Raw genomic sequence first — 18,257 nt, forward strand, 5'->3', positions numbered from 1 at the left:
ACGCCAACACCTTATTACAACCTCATTTACCAAACCAATATCCCTTAAAGATCTAACCCAATATACCAACCGCATATTTTACGAAGAAAGTCAATACCTTACCGATAACCTTACCAAAAACCGCACATTCTACGAATTCATTCTCGTAGACACCAAATCAGTAGAAATAACCCACCATACCGACAAGAATGACCCAAACCTTATTTCCTACTCCACCTGCAAAATCCTCAAAGTATGCAATCCCCAAGATCTCGGATTCATAAACCTGCACACCGCAAAAGAATTCTCCATCCCGGGGTTCCATATTCCAAGATTTACCTACATAGATTACCAGAAGGCCTTTTTCCACACCCTTTACTTACGAACCTATGATCACTCCTGGTTCCTTTCCTTTGACTTTCATTGCCCCAAGACAATACCAGGATGGTTCTACGAATGGTGGTACTGGTTTGGCCCAACCGATGACATATATCCACCCCAAATACCCAAGGTTTCACTACCCTACTACACTAAACACGAAAAACACCAACTCATCGGCCCTTTACCAAAGATAGCCTTCCACATAGATATGGGAATACCCTGGATACTATCTTGGCACTACAACCTTCTACCCTTCTTACCAGAGATGCCATATTCACTAGTCCGCGAATTCAGAATCAAATGGTGGGACAAATATAACCTCGACCGCTGCTCTTTATCCAACTTGGAGAAATGGATCCAGACACATCAACAAATAAAGCAATCCATAGCTACAGTATCCCGAGCATTACCACCTATTCAAACAAAAAATTCGCCACACAAACCACCAAGTCCTACAGAATCAACAACTTCGTCCTCCGGATCCAAGAAAAGTAAAGGCAAAGAAAAACTCAAGAAACTCCTCGAGACAATAGCTATGCAAATATCCTCCTCAGACGACGAAGATGATATAACACAAGACAACAATACGCAAGACGACGATCCATTCTAAAAAAAAAAAAAAAAAAAAAAAAAAAAAAAAAAAAAAAAAAAAAAAAAAAAAAAAAAAACGTGAAAGTATCATGGTAGAGCTCTTTTATTATATCTTTAAGTTATGTGCTTGTAATATAAATACATATATATTCAGTATATAGTTTTGTAGAAGCTACCTCTTCCACCGACTCCATCAACACTCCAATTTTCAAGACAAGATGAAGACAAAAAGACAATTATGCAACAGCTCAACTATCAATACAAGACTTCAAGACCAAGAAATGAAGACTTCAGTATTATAACAAGACAAAGACTTCAATCAACAAAGGATTACTCATCTCTCGCAATGTCAAAAATAGGACACGTCGACAACAACTTACGCAACTTCACACAGCTTTGTATAAATAAGGAAGTGAGAGGAATAGGAGAGGGCAGAGTGTTTTTAGCGATCATTCACAAATTCCCTATACATCCTACTCTCCAATTTTCATAAGTTTGTTTTCAAAGTTTGTATCTTTACTCTTGTATTTTAACCAAGTTTAAATAAAGTAAGTTTAATCATCCCTCTTATCTATATTTTAAGTTAATTTGCTTATTTATACACTGGTTTTACTCTAGTTATATTACAATCTAGAAAAAATAATCTATATATTTTATCCTGGGTTTTGTTAAAGAACGTATGGTATCAGAGCCAAAAGAATTTCGGCTTATAGTATGATATATGTTTTTCTTAAAACATCCAAGCCAAACGACGACATGTTTATTATAAACCTAAGCCTAGTGTTAAAAACCAACCTACCAGAACCTTGTCGGGAGCGTTGATAGCGTAGGTGTTCCAGGCCGTAAGACCAGAAGGCAGTGAGTCCGTTGGTAAGCCCATGCGTCTTTCGTCATCGATAAGAGTGGTTAGTTTGCATTTTTAGCATTAGATTAAGTATAATTTAAACATGGCATCTACGGTTAGGAAGTTGTTTAAGTCTAAGCATGCATCATCTTCTACATCTCAAAAAACAATTAATTCAAGAGAAATTATGTCAAAAATCACAACCTTTAATCAAGAAATATCAAAAGATCAACTACCGCATGTTAATCCACAAAATATATATCAAATAGGAACTTTTGATTTTAGAACTGCATATTCAATTAAAGAACATGAACAAACTTTATCATTACAAAATGAATTTGAAGAAATTAAACTACTTTCTTCTATGGCTTTAGAAAACTATAAAAGAAAAAACTTTAATTATATTCATTTTGGCCTAATACAATTAGCAATCAAACCTTTATCTAGAACAGGGATTGATTCCCCAATACTCATGTTATTAAGAGATAAAACACTTTTAAAATTTGAAGACTCCTTATTAGGGGCAGTACAATCAAATTTATGCAACGGAGCTATATATTTTAATTGTGCACCAAATTTTCAAGTAAGCTTACATGACCCTACAATATTTAATACTTTAGTTTTAAACGTACACTTGCCTGAAATTAAATTTCAGCAAGAAAGACATGGCTATTTGTTGTTGTATCGTATTTACTTTAAGCAATCTACATCTGAGTTCAACCCACGATGTTTATTGCAAGATGATAAAGGCGAAACAACAATATTGGCTGCACATGGTAAAGACACACCAACCTCTACATATACACCTAAACAATTAAAATAGACAGAAATTACAATTCCTGATCAATGGAAAATTAATATTACTCAACCACCAAGAAATTTTGAACAAAGAACGTATGGTATCAGAGCCAAAAGAATTTCGGCTTATAGTATGATATATGTTTTTCTTAAAACATCCAAGCCAAACGACGACATGTTTATTATAAACCTAAGCCTAGTGTTAAAAACCAACCTACCAGAACCTTGTCGGGAGCGTTGATAGCGTAGGTGTTCCAGGCCGTAAGACCAGAAGGCAGTGAGTCCGTTGGTAAGCCCATGCGTCTTTCGTCATCGATAAGAGTGGTTAGTTTGCATTTTTAGCATTAGATTAAGTATAATTTAAACATGGCATCTACGGTTAGGAAGTTGTTTAAGTCTAAGCATGCATCATCTTCTACATCTCAAAAAACAATTAATTCAAGAGAAATTATGTCAAAAATCACAACCTTTAATCAAGAAATATCAAAAGATCAACTACCGCATGTTAATCCACAAAATATATATCAAATAGGAACTTTTGATTTTAGAACTGCATATTCAATTAAAGAACATGAACAAACTTTATCATTACAAAATGAATTTGAAGAAATTAAACTACTTTCTTCTATGGCTTTAGAAAACTATAAAAGAAAAAACTTTAATTATATTCATTTTGGCCTAATACAATTAGCAATCAAACCTTTATCTAGAACAGGGATTGATTCCCCAATACTCATGTTATTAAGAGATAAAACACTTTTAAAATTTGAAGACTCCTTATTAGGGGCAGTACAATCAAATTTATGCAACGGAGCTATATATTTTAATTGTGCACCAAATTTTCAAGTAAGCTTACATGACCCTACAATATTTAATACTTTAGTTTTAAACGTACACTTGCCTGAAATTAAATTTCAGCAAGAAAGACATGGCTATTTGTTGTTGTATCGTATTTACTTTAAGCAATCTACATCTGAGTTCAACCCACGATGTTTATTGCAAGATGATAAAGGCGAAACAACAATATTGGCTGCACATGGTAAAGACACACCAACCTCTACATATACACCTAAACAATTAAAATGGACAGAAATTACAATTCCTGATCAATGGAAAATTAATATTACTCAACCACCAAGAAATTTTGAACAAAGAACTATTACGAGTATAACAGAACAATATGATGGAAAAATATTATTAAACTTCGGTTCTTTCAGAGATCCACCATCATTAAAATTTAGTTCATTCCACCCACGTTCATCTTTCTCTGAGTACAGAACTGGCCAAGCTAGCACTGAATCAGAGGAAAGTGTAGAACAAATTTTAACAAAAAGCCAAGGGAAAAAACCTATTATTTTTCAAGCACCAATAGCTGAACCAGTTCAACAGTCAGAAGTGGGATCGTCTAACTTTCCTACTTCCCCAACAACTTCAGATTTTAAATCAATAAATGTTATCATAAAAACATTTACAATAGACAAAGATTACCTTAAAGAAGAATTCTTATCAGATAAAAACAAGGATAAAAGAAAATGGTACTTTCAAGCTTTTAATAAAGAAAAACTTACAACTTTTAGAGAAATATGGTATAACTACATGGAAAATATAGAAGTAAATATTCCATTTTTCACATGGTTTGAAACATATGCTTTAGAAAATAACATATGCTACCCATATAAAAATGAATCAATAAACACTAGTTCCACATTGTACCACACATGGGAAATGACTAACGGAGAAATACACAAATCAGTTCATCCACCTTTGAAAGACATCAAAATTCACACTCCCCAAAGACAAGTAATCGCTACACCTTTTAGAACCGGGGCAAACCGAGATGATAAAGATTCAATATATATGGCAGACATTAAGATAGTATATGAACAAAATAATTATCAAAGTCAAATATTACATACTATTTCACGACAAATAGATAATCTTGATAACAAACTAGAAAAGGACGAAAAAAACATAACAACAAACTCTCAGCCGTTATCTTCACCCTTTACTGCAATCTCACCACCTCTCTTCAAACCATTAACAAAATCCATTAAATTTCCTGAAAATGAAATTTTAAAATCAATTTCAACTAGACTGGATAGACTAGATAAAGCCAAGGGGATAAATAATATTGACGAAAACATTCGATCTGAAACCGATATAGAAATAAATAGAATAAAAAGAAACTTTCAACCATCCAAAAAACCATATTATCCAAGGCACTCACCACCCGACTTATTATTTGAAGAACATCATAAATTTCCCTCAACGAACTTTTACAACGGAGAAGGCATATATGAATGGAATATAGATGGTAGATCCGAATATGAAATGATGAATTTATTTCAAGAAATGGGGATGGCAACCCTATCCTATAAAGCTAAAGGAATGTCAGACCACCAAGCATGTGTCATGCTAATCTCGGGCTTCAATGGAGCCCTGAAATTTTGGTGGGATAATGCTTTAGGCGTAGAAACTCAAAATTCTATTCTAAACCATACTGAAACTAGAAGAGTAGAAGGAGAAGATGGTTTTTATGAAGAAGACCAAGTTCAAAATGCTGCAGAAGTATTACTCCACACCATGACCATGCACTTTGTAGGAAACCCTTCGGAAGAACTAACAAGTAAAAAACTTATTTTAACAAATCTTAGATGTCCAACACTAGGGGACTTTAAATGGTATAAAGATATATTTGTAACCAACATATTTCAAAGACACGACTGCAACCAACCCTTCTGGAAAGAACGGTTCATCGCAGGATTACCATCATTTTTCGCAGAACGATTAATTAATAAACTAAAAGATTATTCTGGAGGACAACCAATCCCATGGGATACCATAACCTATGGTCAATTGTTTGCCTTTATTAAAAAGGAAGGTCTACAAATATGTCAAGAACACAAAGATAAAAAGCAAAGTAACAAATTTAAATTTGCAGAAACTATGGGTTCATTTTGTGAACAATATGGTTACAATCGTCTCACTCCACCTTCTAGAGAAAGAAGAAAACTACGCAAACAAAATAAAACTTTTTATCCACAACCTTATAATAAAAGTAAAAGATTTACAAAGAAATTTTTTAACTCATACTATACAAAAAACAAAAATCCCAGAGAACCATCTAAAAAAGAAAGAATTATATGCTGGAACTGTAAACGGCCAGGACATAAATCTACAGATTGTAAAATGAAAAGAAAAATCAATGAAATATTTCACGATCAACAAGACATTAAAGAAAAATTAGAAAAATTACTTCTTTCAGAAACTGAAAATTCAGAAGAACTCAGTAGCGACCCTTCTCTAGACATAATAGAAGATGAAAGTGATACATCCTCTCAAAATTCTGAAAATATCTCAGATGGCATATGCAATTGTAAAACAATAAACGTAATTACAAAAGACATTGACAAACAATTTTTAATAGATATTATAGATAAAATAGATGATCACGAAACCAAAAAGGAATATTTATTAAAATTAAAAGATTTAGTGCAACGAGAAAATCAATTATTAACTCCACAACCTTTTAGTCTTAACAAAATAATAGAAAAATATCCCTCTCCAACACTTTTTAAACAAGTAACCACTGGTGAATTACAAGGAGAAGTTAAAAATTTAAAAACACAAATAAAAGAATTACAACAAATAGTTCACCAACATCAACTTCATCAATTGCAAGTAGACGCTAGATTAGCCCTTATAGAACCAAAAGTCCATGAATCTCCACCCACAACAATGGACAAACCCTCCACAAGCAACCCTGAAAACCATAAACAAACAAAAGAAGAAGAAGAATATATCCAGATAATAAACAAAATAAACTATCAAAAATGGTATACAAAAATCACAATACACATAGGGTATGATTTTAAACTAGAAACAATAGCACTTCTAGATACAGGAGCTGACTATAATTGTATTAGAGAAGGAATAGTTCCTACAAAATTCTATGAAAAAACATATGAAAAACTTAGTGGTGCAAACGGAAGTAGTTTGAAGGTCAACTACAAATTACCTAAAGCAAAAATCTGTAACAAAAATTATTGTTTTAAAACTCAATTTATCCTTGTAAAAAACTTAAGCCAAGAAGTTATACTAGGAACACCATTTTTTACACAAATTTATCCGTTTAAAGTTACAGAACTAGGGATTACCACAAAAATTGTAGGAGAGAAAATAATGTTTGAATTTCTATCCCCAATGAAAACAAAAGAAATCTTAGCCTTACAAAATTCAACAATAGAAAAATCTATAAATTTAATAGACGGGAAACAAAAACATATACAATATTTACAACAAGAAATAAAATACCAACATATAGAACAACAACTAAGTGATCCACAAGTGACAAATAAAATAAAAACTTTAGAAGTTGAACTACTACACCAAATATGTTCTGAACTCCCAAATGCCTTTTGGGAAAGAAAAAAACATATTGTTGAAATACCCTACGAAAAAGATTTTAACGAAAAAAATATTCCAACTAAAGCTAGACCTATTCAAATGAATCAAGAACTTTTAGAATATTGCAAAAAAGAAATACAAGAATTACTAGATAAGAACTTAATAAGAAAATCTAAATCTCCTTGGAGTTGTTCAGCATTTTATGTTAACAACCAAGCTGAAAAAGAAAGAGGAGTACCACGCTTAGTAATCAACTATAAACCCTTAAACAATGTAATACAATGGATAAGATACCCAATACCAAACAAAAGAGATCTATTAAAACGATTATATGACGCCTGTATATTCTCTAAATTTGACATGAAAAGTGGATTTTGGCAAATACAAATTGCCGAGAAGGATAAATATAAAACAGCATTCACAGTGCCTTTTGGGCATTACGAATGGAATGTTATGCCTTTCGGTTTAAAAAACGCACCATCCGAATTTCAAAATATAATGAATGAAATATTTAACCCTTACTCCACCTTCTCTATTGTATACATAGATGATGTGTTAATATATTCAAAATCCATCGACCAACACTTTAAACATCTATACACCTTTTTAAACATTGTTAAAAAGCATGGACTAGTAGTATCCGCAAAAAAGATGCAAATATTTCAAACAAAAATACGTTTTCTAGGCCACAACATATATCAAGGTACTATAACACCTATATCTAGATCTATAGAATTTGCAAATAAATTTCCAGATGAAATAAAAGAAAAATCACAATTACAAAGATTTTTAGGTTGCCTAAACTACATATCTGATTTTCTACCTAATCTACGAAAAACTATTCAACCATTGTTTCAAAGATTACAAAAGAACCCCATACCATGGTCAAGTCTGCATACTAGTCTAGTCCAGGATATCAAGAAAAAGGTTATAACACTACCATGTCTAGTCATCCCACACCCCAATGCATTCATGATAGTAGAGACAGATGCATCAGAAATAGGTTACGGGGGGATCCTTAAACAGAAAATGCCAGAGTCAACCCAAGAGTCTATAGTTCGTTTCCACTCAGGAGTATGGCTTGGACCACAAAAGAATTACTCTACAGTTAAAAAAGAAGTTTTATCTATAGTAAACTGTATTTCTAAATTTCAAGATGATTTAATAAACAAAAAGTTTTTACTACGTGTCGATTGCAAATCGGCGAAAGAGATTTTACAAAAGGATGTTAAAAACTTAGTCTCTAAACAAATATTTGCTAGATGGCAAGCTATTTTATCTGTTTTTGATTTTGATATACAATATATAAAAGGGGAAAATAATTCTTTACCTGATTTTCTAACAAGGGAGTACTTACAGGGAAAATCTCAGGATCACCAAAATGAGTGAAACACAAAAGAAACCAATGAGTGCATCAGACTACGTCAAGAATCAACCACATTTACAAGGAAAGCAATTAACCACTAGCAACCAATTCTCTGCCTTGGCGGAATTTCCTCCTTTATCCTACGCAAAAGCCGTCAACCCCCAGCCACAAAAAATATCCAATCCATCCTCCTCACAAAAAACCATAGATCAAAAATCGTCCTACTTCCTTAAACCACAACGCCAACACCTTATTACAACCTCATTTACCAAACCAATATCCCTTAAAGATCTAACCCAATATACCAACCGCATATTTTACGAAGAAAGTCAATACCTTACCGATAACCTTACCAAAAACCGCACATTCTACGAATTCATTCTCGTAGACACCAAATCAGTAGAAATAACCCACCATACCGACAAGAATGACCCAAACCTTATTTCCTACTCCACCTGCAAAATCCTCAAAGTATGCAATCCCCAAGATCTCGGATTCATAAACCTGCACACCGCAAAAGAATTCTCCATCCCGGGGTTCCATATTCCAAGATTTACCTACATAGATTACCAGAAGGCCTTTTTCCACACCCTTTACTTACGAACCTATGATCACTCCTGGTTCCTTTCCTTTGACTTTCATTGCCCCAAGACAATACCAGGATGGTTCTACGAATGGTGGTACTGGTTTGGCCCAACCGATGACATATATCCACCCCAAATACCCAAGGTTTCACTACCCTACTACACTAAACACGAAAAACACCAACTCATCGGCCCTTTACCAAAGATAGCCTTCCACATAGATATGGGAATACCCTGGATACTATCTTGGCACTACAACCTTCTACCCTTCTTACCAGAGATGCCATATTCACTAGTCCGCGAATTCAGAATCAAATGGTGGGACAAATATAACCTCGACCGCTGCTCTTTATCCAACTTGGAGAAATGGATCCAGACACATCAACAAATAAAGCAATCCATAGCTACAGTATCCCGAGCATTACCACCTATTCAAACAAAAAATTCGCCACACAAACCACCAAGTCCTACAGAATCAACAACTTCGTCCTCCGGATCCAAGAAAAGTAAAGGCAAAGAAAAACTCAAGAAACTCCTCGAGACAATAGCTATGCAAATATCCTCCTCAGACGACGAAGATGATATAACACAAGACAACAATACGCAAGACGACGATCCATTCTAAAAAAAAAAAAAAAAAAAAAAAAAAAAAAAAAAAAAAAAAAAAAAAAAAAAAAAAAAAAAAAACGTGAAAGTATCATGGTAGAGCTCTTTTATTATATCTTTAAGTTATGTGCTTGTAATATAAATACATATATATTCAGTATATAGTTTTGTAGAAGCTACCTCTTCCACCGACTCCATCAACACTCCAATTTTCAAGACAAGATGAAGACAAAAAGACAATTATGCAACAGCTCAACTATCAATACAAGACTTCAAGACCAAGAAATGAAGACTTCAGTATTATAACAAGACAAAGACTTCAATCAACAAAGGATTACTCATCTCTCGCAATGTCAAAAATAGGACACGTCGACAACAACTTACGCAACTTCACACAGCTTTGTATAAATAAGGAAGTGAGAGGAATAGGAGAGGGATACCATAACCTATGGTCAATTGTTTGGCTCTGATACCATACGTTCTTTAACAAAACCCAGGATAAAATATATAGATTATTTTTTCTAGATTGTAATATAACTAGAGTAAAACCAGTGTATAAATAAGCAAATTAACTTAAAATATAGATAAGAGGGATGATTAAACTTACTTTATTTAAACTTGGTTAAAATACAAGAGTAAAGATACAAACTTTGAAAACAAACTTATGAAAATTGGAGAGTAGGATGTATAGGGAATTTGTGAATGATCGCTAAAAACACTCTGCCCTCTCCTATTCCTCTCACTTCCTTATTTATACAAAGCTGTGTGAAGTTGCGTAAGTTGTTGTCGACGTGTCCTATTTTTGACATTGCGAGAGATGAGTAATCCTTTGTTGATTGAAGTCTTTGTCTTGTTATAATACTGAAGTCTTCATTTCTTGGTCTTGAAGTCTTGTATTGATAGTTGAGCTGTTGCATAATTGTCTTTTTCCATCATATTGTTCTGTTATACTCGTAATAGTTCTTTGTTCAAAATTTCTTGGTGGTTGAGTAATATTAATTTTCCATTGATCAGGAATTGTAATTTCTGTCCATTTTAATTGTTTAGGTGTATATGTAGAGGTTGGTGTGTCTTTACCATGTGCAGCCAATATTGTTGTTTCGCCTTTATCATCTTGCAATAAACATCGTGGGTTGAACTCAGATGTAGATTGCTTAAAGTAAATACGATACAACAACAAATAGCCATGTCTTTCTTGCTGAAATTTAATTTCAGGCAAGTGTACGTTTAAAACTAAAGTATTAAATATTGTAGGGTCATGTAAGCTTACTTGAAAATTTGGTGCACAATTAAAATATATAGCTCCGTTGCATAAATTTGATTGTACTGCCCCTAATAAGGAGTCTTCAAATTTTAAAAGTGTTTTATCTCTTAATAACATGAGTATTGGGGAATCAATCCCTGTTCTAGATAAAGGTTTGATTGCTAATTGTATTAGGCCAAAATGAATATAATTAAAGTTTTTTCTTTTATAGTTTTCTAAAGCCATAGAAGAAAGTAGTTTAATTTCTTCAAATTCATTTTGTAATGATAAAGTTTGTTCATGTTCTTTAATTGAATATGCAGTTCTAAAATCAAAAGTTCCTATTTGATATATATTTTGTGGATTAACATGCGGTAGTTGATCTTTTGATATTTCTTGATTAAAGGTTGTGATTTTTGACATAATTTCTCTTGAATTAATTGTTTTTTGAGATGTAGAAGATGATGCATGCTTAGACTTAAACAACTTCCTAACCGTAGATGCCATGTTTAAATTATACTTAATCTAATGCTAAAAATGCAAACTAACCACTCTTATCGATGACGAAAGACGCATGGGCTTACCAACGGACTCACTGCCTTCTGGTCTTACGGCCTGGAACACCTACGCTATCAACGCTCCCGACAAGGTTCTGGTAGGTTGGTTTTTAACACTAGGCTTAGGTTTATAATAAACATGTCGTCGTTTGGCTTGGATGTTTTAAGAAAAACATATATCATACTATAAGCCGAAATTCTTTTGGCTCTGATACCATACGTTCTTTAACAAAACCCAGGATAAAATATATAGATTATTTTTTCTAGATTGTAATATAACTAGAGTAAAACCAGTGTATAAATAAGCAAATTAACTTAAAATATAGATAAGAGGGATGATTAAACTTACTTTATTTAAACTTGGTTAAAATACAAGAGTAAAGATACAAACTTTGAAAACAAACTTATGAAAATTGGAGAGTAGGATGTATAGGGAATTTGTGAATGATCGCTAAAAACACTCTGCCCTCTCCTATTCCTCTCACTTCCTTATTTATACAAAGCTGTGTGAAGTTGCGTAAGTTGTTGTCGACGTGTCCTATTTTTGACATTGCGAGAGATGAGTAATCCTTTGTTGATTGAAGTCTTTGTCTTGTTATAATACTGAAGTCTTCATTTCTTGGTCTTGAAGTCTTGTATTGATAGTTGAGCTGTTGCATAATTGTCTTTTTGTCTTCATCTTGTCTTGAAAATTGGAGTGTTGATGGAGTCGGTGGAAGAGGTAGCTTCTACAAAACTATATACTGAATATATATGTATTTATATTACAAGCACATAACTTAAAGATATAATAAAAGAGCTCTACCATGATACTTTCACGTTTTTTTTTTTTTTTTTTTTTTTTTTTTTTTTTTTTTTTTTTTTAGAATGGATCGTCGTCTTGCGTATTGTTGTCTTGTGTTATATCATCTTCGTCGTCTGAGGAGGATATTTGCATAGCTATTGTCTCGAGGAGTTTCTTGAGTTTTTCTTTGCCTTTACTTTTCTTGGATCCGGAGGACGAAGTTGTTGATTCTGTAGGACTTGGTGGTTTGTGTGGCGAATTTTTTGTTTGAATAGGTGGTAATGCTCGGGATACTGTAGCTATGGATTGCTTTATTTGTTGATGTGTCTGGATCCATTTCTCCAAGTTGGATAAAGAGCAGCGGTCGAGGTTATATTTGTCCCACCATTTGATTCTGAATTCGCGGACTAGTGAATATGGCATCTCTGGTAAGAAGGGTAGAAGGTTGTAGTGCCAAGATAGTATCCAGGGTATTCCCATATCTATGTGGAAGGCTATCTTTGGTAAAGGGCCGATGAGTTGGTGTTTTTCGTGTTTAGTGTAGTAGGGTAGTGAAACCTTGGGTATTTGGGGTGGATATATGTCATCGGTTGGGCCAAACCAGTACCACCATTCGTAGAACCATCCTGGTATTGTCTTGGGGCAATGAAAGTCAAAGGAAAGGAACCAGGAGTGATCATAGGTTCGTAAGTAAAGGGTGTGGAAAAAGGCCTTCTGGTAATCTATGTAGGTAAATCTTGGAATATGGAACCCCGGGATGGAGAATTCTTTTGCGGTGTGCAGGTTTATGAATCCGAGATCTTGGGGATTGCATACTTTGAGGATTTTGCAGGTGGAGTAGGAAATAAGGTTTGGGTCATTCTTGTCGGTATGGTGGGTTATTTCTACTGATTTGGTGTCTACGAGAATGAATTCGTAGAATGTGCGGTTTTTGGTAAGGTTATCGGTAAGGTATTGACTTTCTTCGTAAAATATGCGGTTGGTATATTGGGTTAGATCTTTAAGGGATATTGGTTTGGTAAATGAGGTTGTAATAAGGTGTTGGCGTTGTGGTTTAAGGAAGTAGGACGATTTTTGATCTATGGTTTTTTGTGAGGAGGATGGATTGGATATTTTTTGTGGCTGGGGGTTGACGGCTTTTGCGTAGGATAAAGGAGGAAATTCCGCCAAGGCAGAGAATTGGTTGCTAGTGGTTAATTGCTTTCCTTGTAAATGTGGTTGATTCTTGACGTAGTCTGATGCACTCATTGGTTTCTTTTGTGTTTCACTCATTTTGGTGATCCTGAGATTTTCCCTGTAAGTACTCCCTTGTTAGAAAATCAGGTAAAGAATTATTTTCCCCTTTTATATATTGTATATCAAAATCAAAAACAGATAAAATAGCTTGCCATCTAGCAAATATTTGTTTAGAGACTAAGTTTTTAACATCCTTTTGTAAAATCTCTTTCGCCGATTTGCAATCGACACGTAGTAAAAACTTTTTGTTTATTAAATCATCTTGAAATTTAGAAATACAGTTTACTATAGATAAAACTTCTTTTTTAACTGTAGAGTAATTCTTTTGTGGTCCAAGCCATACTCCTGAGTGGAAACGAACTATAGACTCTTGGGTTGACTCTGGCATTTTCTGTTTAAGGATCCCCCCGTAACCTATTTCTGATGCATCTGTCTCTACTATCATGAATGCATTGGGGTGTGGGATGACTAGACATGGTAGTGTTATAACCTTTTTCTTGATATCCTGGACTAGACTAGTATGCAGACTTGACCATGGTATGGGGTTCTTTTGTAATCTTTGAAACAATGGTTGAATAGTTTTTCGTAGATTAGGTAGAAAATCAGATATGTAGTTTAGGCAACCTAAAAATCTTTGTAATTGTGATTTTTCTTTTATTTCATCTGGAAATTTATTTGCAAATTCTATAGATCTAGATATAGGTGTTATAGTACCTTGATATATGTTGTGGCCTAGAAAACGTATTTTTGTTTGAAATATTTGCATCTTTTTTGCGGATACTACTAGTCCATGCTTTTTAACAATGTTTAAAAAGGTGTATAGATGTTTAAAGTGTTGGTCGATGGATTTTGAATATATTAACACATCATCTATGTATACAATAGAGAAGGTGGAGTAAGGGTTAAATATTTCGTTTATTATATTTTGAAATTCGGATGGTGCGTTTTTTAAACCGAAAGGCATAACATTCCATTCGTAATGCCCAAAAGGCACTGTGAATGCTGTTTTATATTTATCCTTCTCGGCAATTTGTATTTGCCAAAATCCACTTTTCATGTCAAATTTAGAGAATATACAGGCGTCATATAATCGTTTTAATAGATCTCTTTTGTTTGGTATTGGGTATCTTATCCATTGTATTACATTGTTTAAGGGTTTATAGTTGATTACTAAGCGTGGTACTCCTCTTTCTTTTTCAGCTTGGTTGTTAACATAAAATGCTGAACAACTCCAAGGAGATTTAGATTTTCTTATTAAGTTCTTATCTAGTAATTCTTGTATTTCTTTTTTGCAATATTCTAAAAGTTCTTGATTCATTTGAATAGGTCTAGCTTTAGTTGGAATATTTTTTTCGTTAAAATCTTTTTCGTAGGGTATTTCAACAATATGTTTTTTTCTTTCCCAAAAGGCATTTGGGAGTTCAGAACATATTTGGTGTAGTAGTTCAACTTCTAAAGTTTTTATTTTATTTGTCACTTGTGGATCACTTAGTTGTTGTTCTATATGTTGGTATTTTATTTCTTGTTGTAAATATTGTATATGTTTTTGTTTCCCGTCTATTAAATTTATAGATTTTTCTATTGTTGAATTTTGTAAGGCTAAGATTTCTTTTGTTTTCATTGGGGATAGAAATTCAAACATTATTTTCTCTCCTACAATTTTTGTGGTAATCCCTAGTTCTGTAACTTTAAACGGATAAATTTGTGTAAAAAATGGTGTTCCTAGTATAACTTCTTGGCTTAAGTTTTTTACAAGGATAAATTGAGTTTTAAAACAATAATTTTTGTTACAGATTTTTGCTTTAGGTAATTTGTAGTTGACCTTCAAACTACTTCCGTTTGCACCACTAAGTTTTTCATATGTTTTTTCATAGAATTTTGTAGGAACTATTCCTTCTCTAATACAATTATAGTCAGCTCCTGTATCTAGAAGTGCTATTGTTTCTAGTTTAAAATCATACCCTATGTGTATTGTGATTTTTGTATACCATTTTTGATAGTTTATTTTGTTTATTATCTGGATATATTCTTCTTCTTCTTTTGTTTGTTTATGGTTTTCAGGGTTGCTTGTGGAGGGTTTGTCCATTGTTGTGGGTGGAGATTCATGGACTTTTGGTTCTATAAGGGCTAATCTAGCGTCTACTTGCAATTGATGAAGTTGATGTTGGTGAACTATTTGTTGTAATTCTTTTATTTGTGTTTTTAAATTTTTAACTTCTCCTTGTAATTCACCAGTGGTTACTTGTTTAAAAAGTGTTGGAGAGGGATATTTTTCTATTATTTTGTTAAGACTAAAAGGTTGTGGAGTTAATAATTGATTTTCTCGTTGCACTAAATCTTTTAATTTTAATAAATATTCCTTTTTGGTTTCGTGATCATCTATTTTATCTATAATATCTATTAAAAATTGTTTGTCAATGTCTTTTGTAATTACGTTTATTGTTTTACAATTGCATATGCCATCTGAGATATTTTCAGAATTTTGAGAGGATGTATCACTTTCATCTTCTATTATGTCTAGAGAAGGGTCGCTACTGAGTTCTTCTGAATTTTCAGTTTCTGAAAGAAGTAATTTTTCTAATTTTTCTTTAATGTCTTGTTGATCGTGAAATATTTCATTGATTTTTCTTTTCATTTTACAATCTGTAGATTTATGTCCTGGCCGTTTACAGTTCCAGCATATAATTCTTTCTTTTTTAGATGGTTCTCTGGGATTTTTGTTTTTTGTATAGTATGAGTTAAAAAATTTCTTTGTAAATCTTTTACTTTTATTATAAGGTTGTGGATAAAAAGTTTTATTTTGTTTGCGTAGTTTTCTTCTTTCTCTAGAAGGTGGAGTGAGACGATTGTAACCATATTGTTCACAAAATGAACCCATAGTTTCTGCAAATTTAAATTTGTTACTTTGCTTTTTATCTTTGTGTTCTTGACATATTTGTAGACCTTCCTTTTTAATAAAGGCAAACAATTGACCATAGGTTATGGTATCCCATGGGATTGGTTGTCCTCCAGAATAATCTTTTAGTTTATTAATTAATCGTTCTGCGAAAAATGATGGTAATCCTGCGATGAACCGTTCTTTCCAGAAGGGTTGGTTGCAGTCGTGTCTTTGAAATATGTTGGTTACAAATATATCTTTATACCATTTAAAGTCCCCTAGTGTTGGACATCTAAGATTTGTTAAAATAAGTTTTTTACTTGTTAGTTCTTCCGAAGGGTTTCCTACAAAGTGCATGGTCATGGTGTGGAGTAATACTTCTACAGCATTTTGAACTTGGTCTTCTTCATAAAAACCATCTTCTCCTTCTACTCTTCTAGTTTCAGTATGGTTTAGAATAGAATTTTGAGTTTCTACGCCTAAAGCATTATCCCACCAAAATTTCAGGGCTCCATTGAAGCCCGAGATTAGCATGACACATGCTTGGTGGTCTGACATTCCTTTAGCTTTATAGGATAGGGTTGCCATCCCCATTTCTTGAAATAAATTCATCATTTCATATTCGGATCTACCATCTATATTCCATTCATATATGCCTTCTCCGTTGTAAAAGTTCGTTGAGGGAAATTTATGATGTTCTTCAAATAATAAGTCGGGTGGTGAGTGCCTTGGATAATATGGTTTTTTGGATGGTTGAAAGTTTCTTTTTATTCTATTTATTTCTATATCGGTTTCAGATCGAATGTTTTCGTCAATATTATTTATCCCCTTGGCTTTATCTAGTCTATCCAGTCTAGTTGAAATTGATTTTAAAATTTCATTTTCAGGAAATTTAATGGATTTTGTTAATGGTTTGAAGAGAGGTGGTGAGATTGCAGTAAAGGGTGAAGATAACGGCTGAGAGTTTGTTGTTATGTTTTTTTCGTCCTTTTCTAGTTTGTTATCAAGATTATCTATTTGTCGTGAAATAGTATGTAATATTTGACTTTGATAATTATTTTGTTCATATACTATCTTAATGTCTGCCATATATATTGAATCTTTATCATCTCGGTTTGCCCCGGTTCTAAAAGGTGTAGCGATTACTTGTCTTTGGGGAGTGTGAATTTTGATGTCTTTCAAAGGTGGATGAACTGATTTGTGTATTTCTCCGTTAGTCATTTCCCATGTGTGGTACAATGTGGAACTAGTGTTTATTGATTCATTTTTATATGGGTAGCATATGTTATTTTCTAAAGCATATGTTTCAAACCATGTGAAAAATGGAATATTTACTTCTATATTTTCCATGTAGTTATACCATATTTCTCTAAAAGTTGTAAGTTTTTCTTTATTAAAAGCTTGAAAGTACCATTTTCTTTTATCCTTGTTTTTATCTGATAAGAATTCTTCTTTAAGGTAATCTTTGTCTATTGTAAATGTTTTTATGATAACATTTATTGATTTAAAATCTGAAGTTGTTGGGGAAGTAGGAAAGTTAGACGATCCCACTTCTGACTGTTGAACTGGTTCAGCTATTGGTGCTTGAAAAATAATAGGTTTTTTCCCTTGGCTTTTTGTTAAAATTTGTTCTACACTTTCCTCTGATTCAGTGCTAGCTTGGCCAGTTCTGTACTCAGAGAAAGATGAACGTGGGTGGAATGAACTAAATTTTAATGATGGTGGATCTCTGAAAGAACCGAAGTTTAATAATATTTTTCCATCATATTGTTCTGTTATACTCGTAATAGTTCTTTGTTCAAAATTTCTTGGTGGTTGAGTAATATTAATTTTCCATTGATCAGGAATTGTAATTTCTGTCCATTTTAATTGTTTAGGTGTATATGTAGAGGTTGGTGTGTCTTTACCATGTGCAGCCAATATTGTTGTTTCGCCTTTATCATCTTGCAATAAACATCGTGGGTTGAACTCAGATGTAGATTGCTTAAAGTAAATACGATACA

At 33.1% G+C, this 18,257-nt stretch overlaps 4 protein-coding genes across 4 annotated transcripts; 2 read left to right on the forward strand and 2 right to left on the reverse strand.

Moving 5' to 3' along the window:
- The first annotated feature begins 1,380 nt into the window (after positions 1-1,380).
- LOC147924293 (uncharacterized) lies at positions 1,381-6,588 on the forward strand. Its single transcript, XM_087496705.1, has 3 exons — positions 1,381-1,781; positions 2,843-6,085; positions 6,571-6,588. Exons 2-3 carry the CDS (start codon positions 2,960-2,962, stop codon positions 6,586-6,588), a joined length of 3,144 nt encoding a protein of 1,047 aa, XP_087352831.1. The 5' UTR covers positions 1,381-1,781; positions 2,843-2,959.
- Positions 6,589-8,381: 1,793 nt separating this feature from the next.
- Positions 8,382-9,575, forward strand: LOC147924294 (uncharacterized). The gene has a single exon (XM_087494114.1). It carries the CDS (start codon positions 8,382-8,384, stop codon positions 9,573-9,575), a length of 1,194 nt encoding a protein of 397 aa, XP_087350240.1.
- Positions 9,576-12,218: 2,643 nt separating this feature from the next.
- On the reverse strand, positions 12,219-13,412 carry LOC147924295 (uncharacterized). The gene has a single exon (XM_087494276.1). The coding sequence runs from the start codon at positions 13,410-13,412 to the stop codon at positions 12,219-12,221; it is 1,194 nt and encodes a 397-aa protein (XP_087350402.1).
- Positions 13,413-15,205: 1,793 nt separating this feature from the next.
- Positions 15,206-18,104, reverse strand: LOC147924296 (uncharacterized). Its single transcript, XM_087496706.1, has 2 exons — positions 15,709-18,104; positions 15,206-15,223 (listed from the first exon to the last, which is right to left on the reverse strand). Exons 1-2 carry the CDS (start codon positions 17,602-17,604, stop codon positions 15,206-15,208), a joined length of 1,914 nt encoding a protein of 637 aa, XP_087352832.1. The 5' UTR covers positions 17,605-18,104.
- Positions 18,105-18,257: the final 153 nt, after the last annotated feature.

Source organism: Camelina sativa, chromosome 17 (genome assembly GCF_030686135.1).
Source record: "Camelina sativa cultivar CO46 ecotype springtype chromosome 17, ASM3068613v1".
Lineage (NCBI taxonomy): Eukaryota > Viridiplantae > Streptophyta > Magnoliopsida > Brassicales > Brassicaceae > Camelina > Camelina sativa.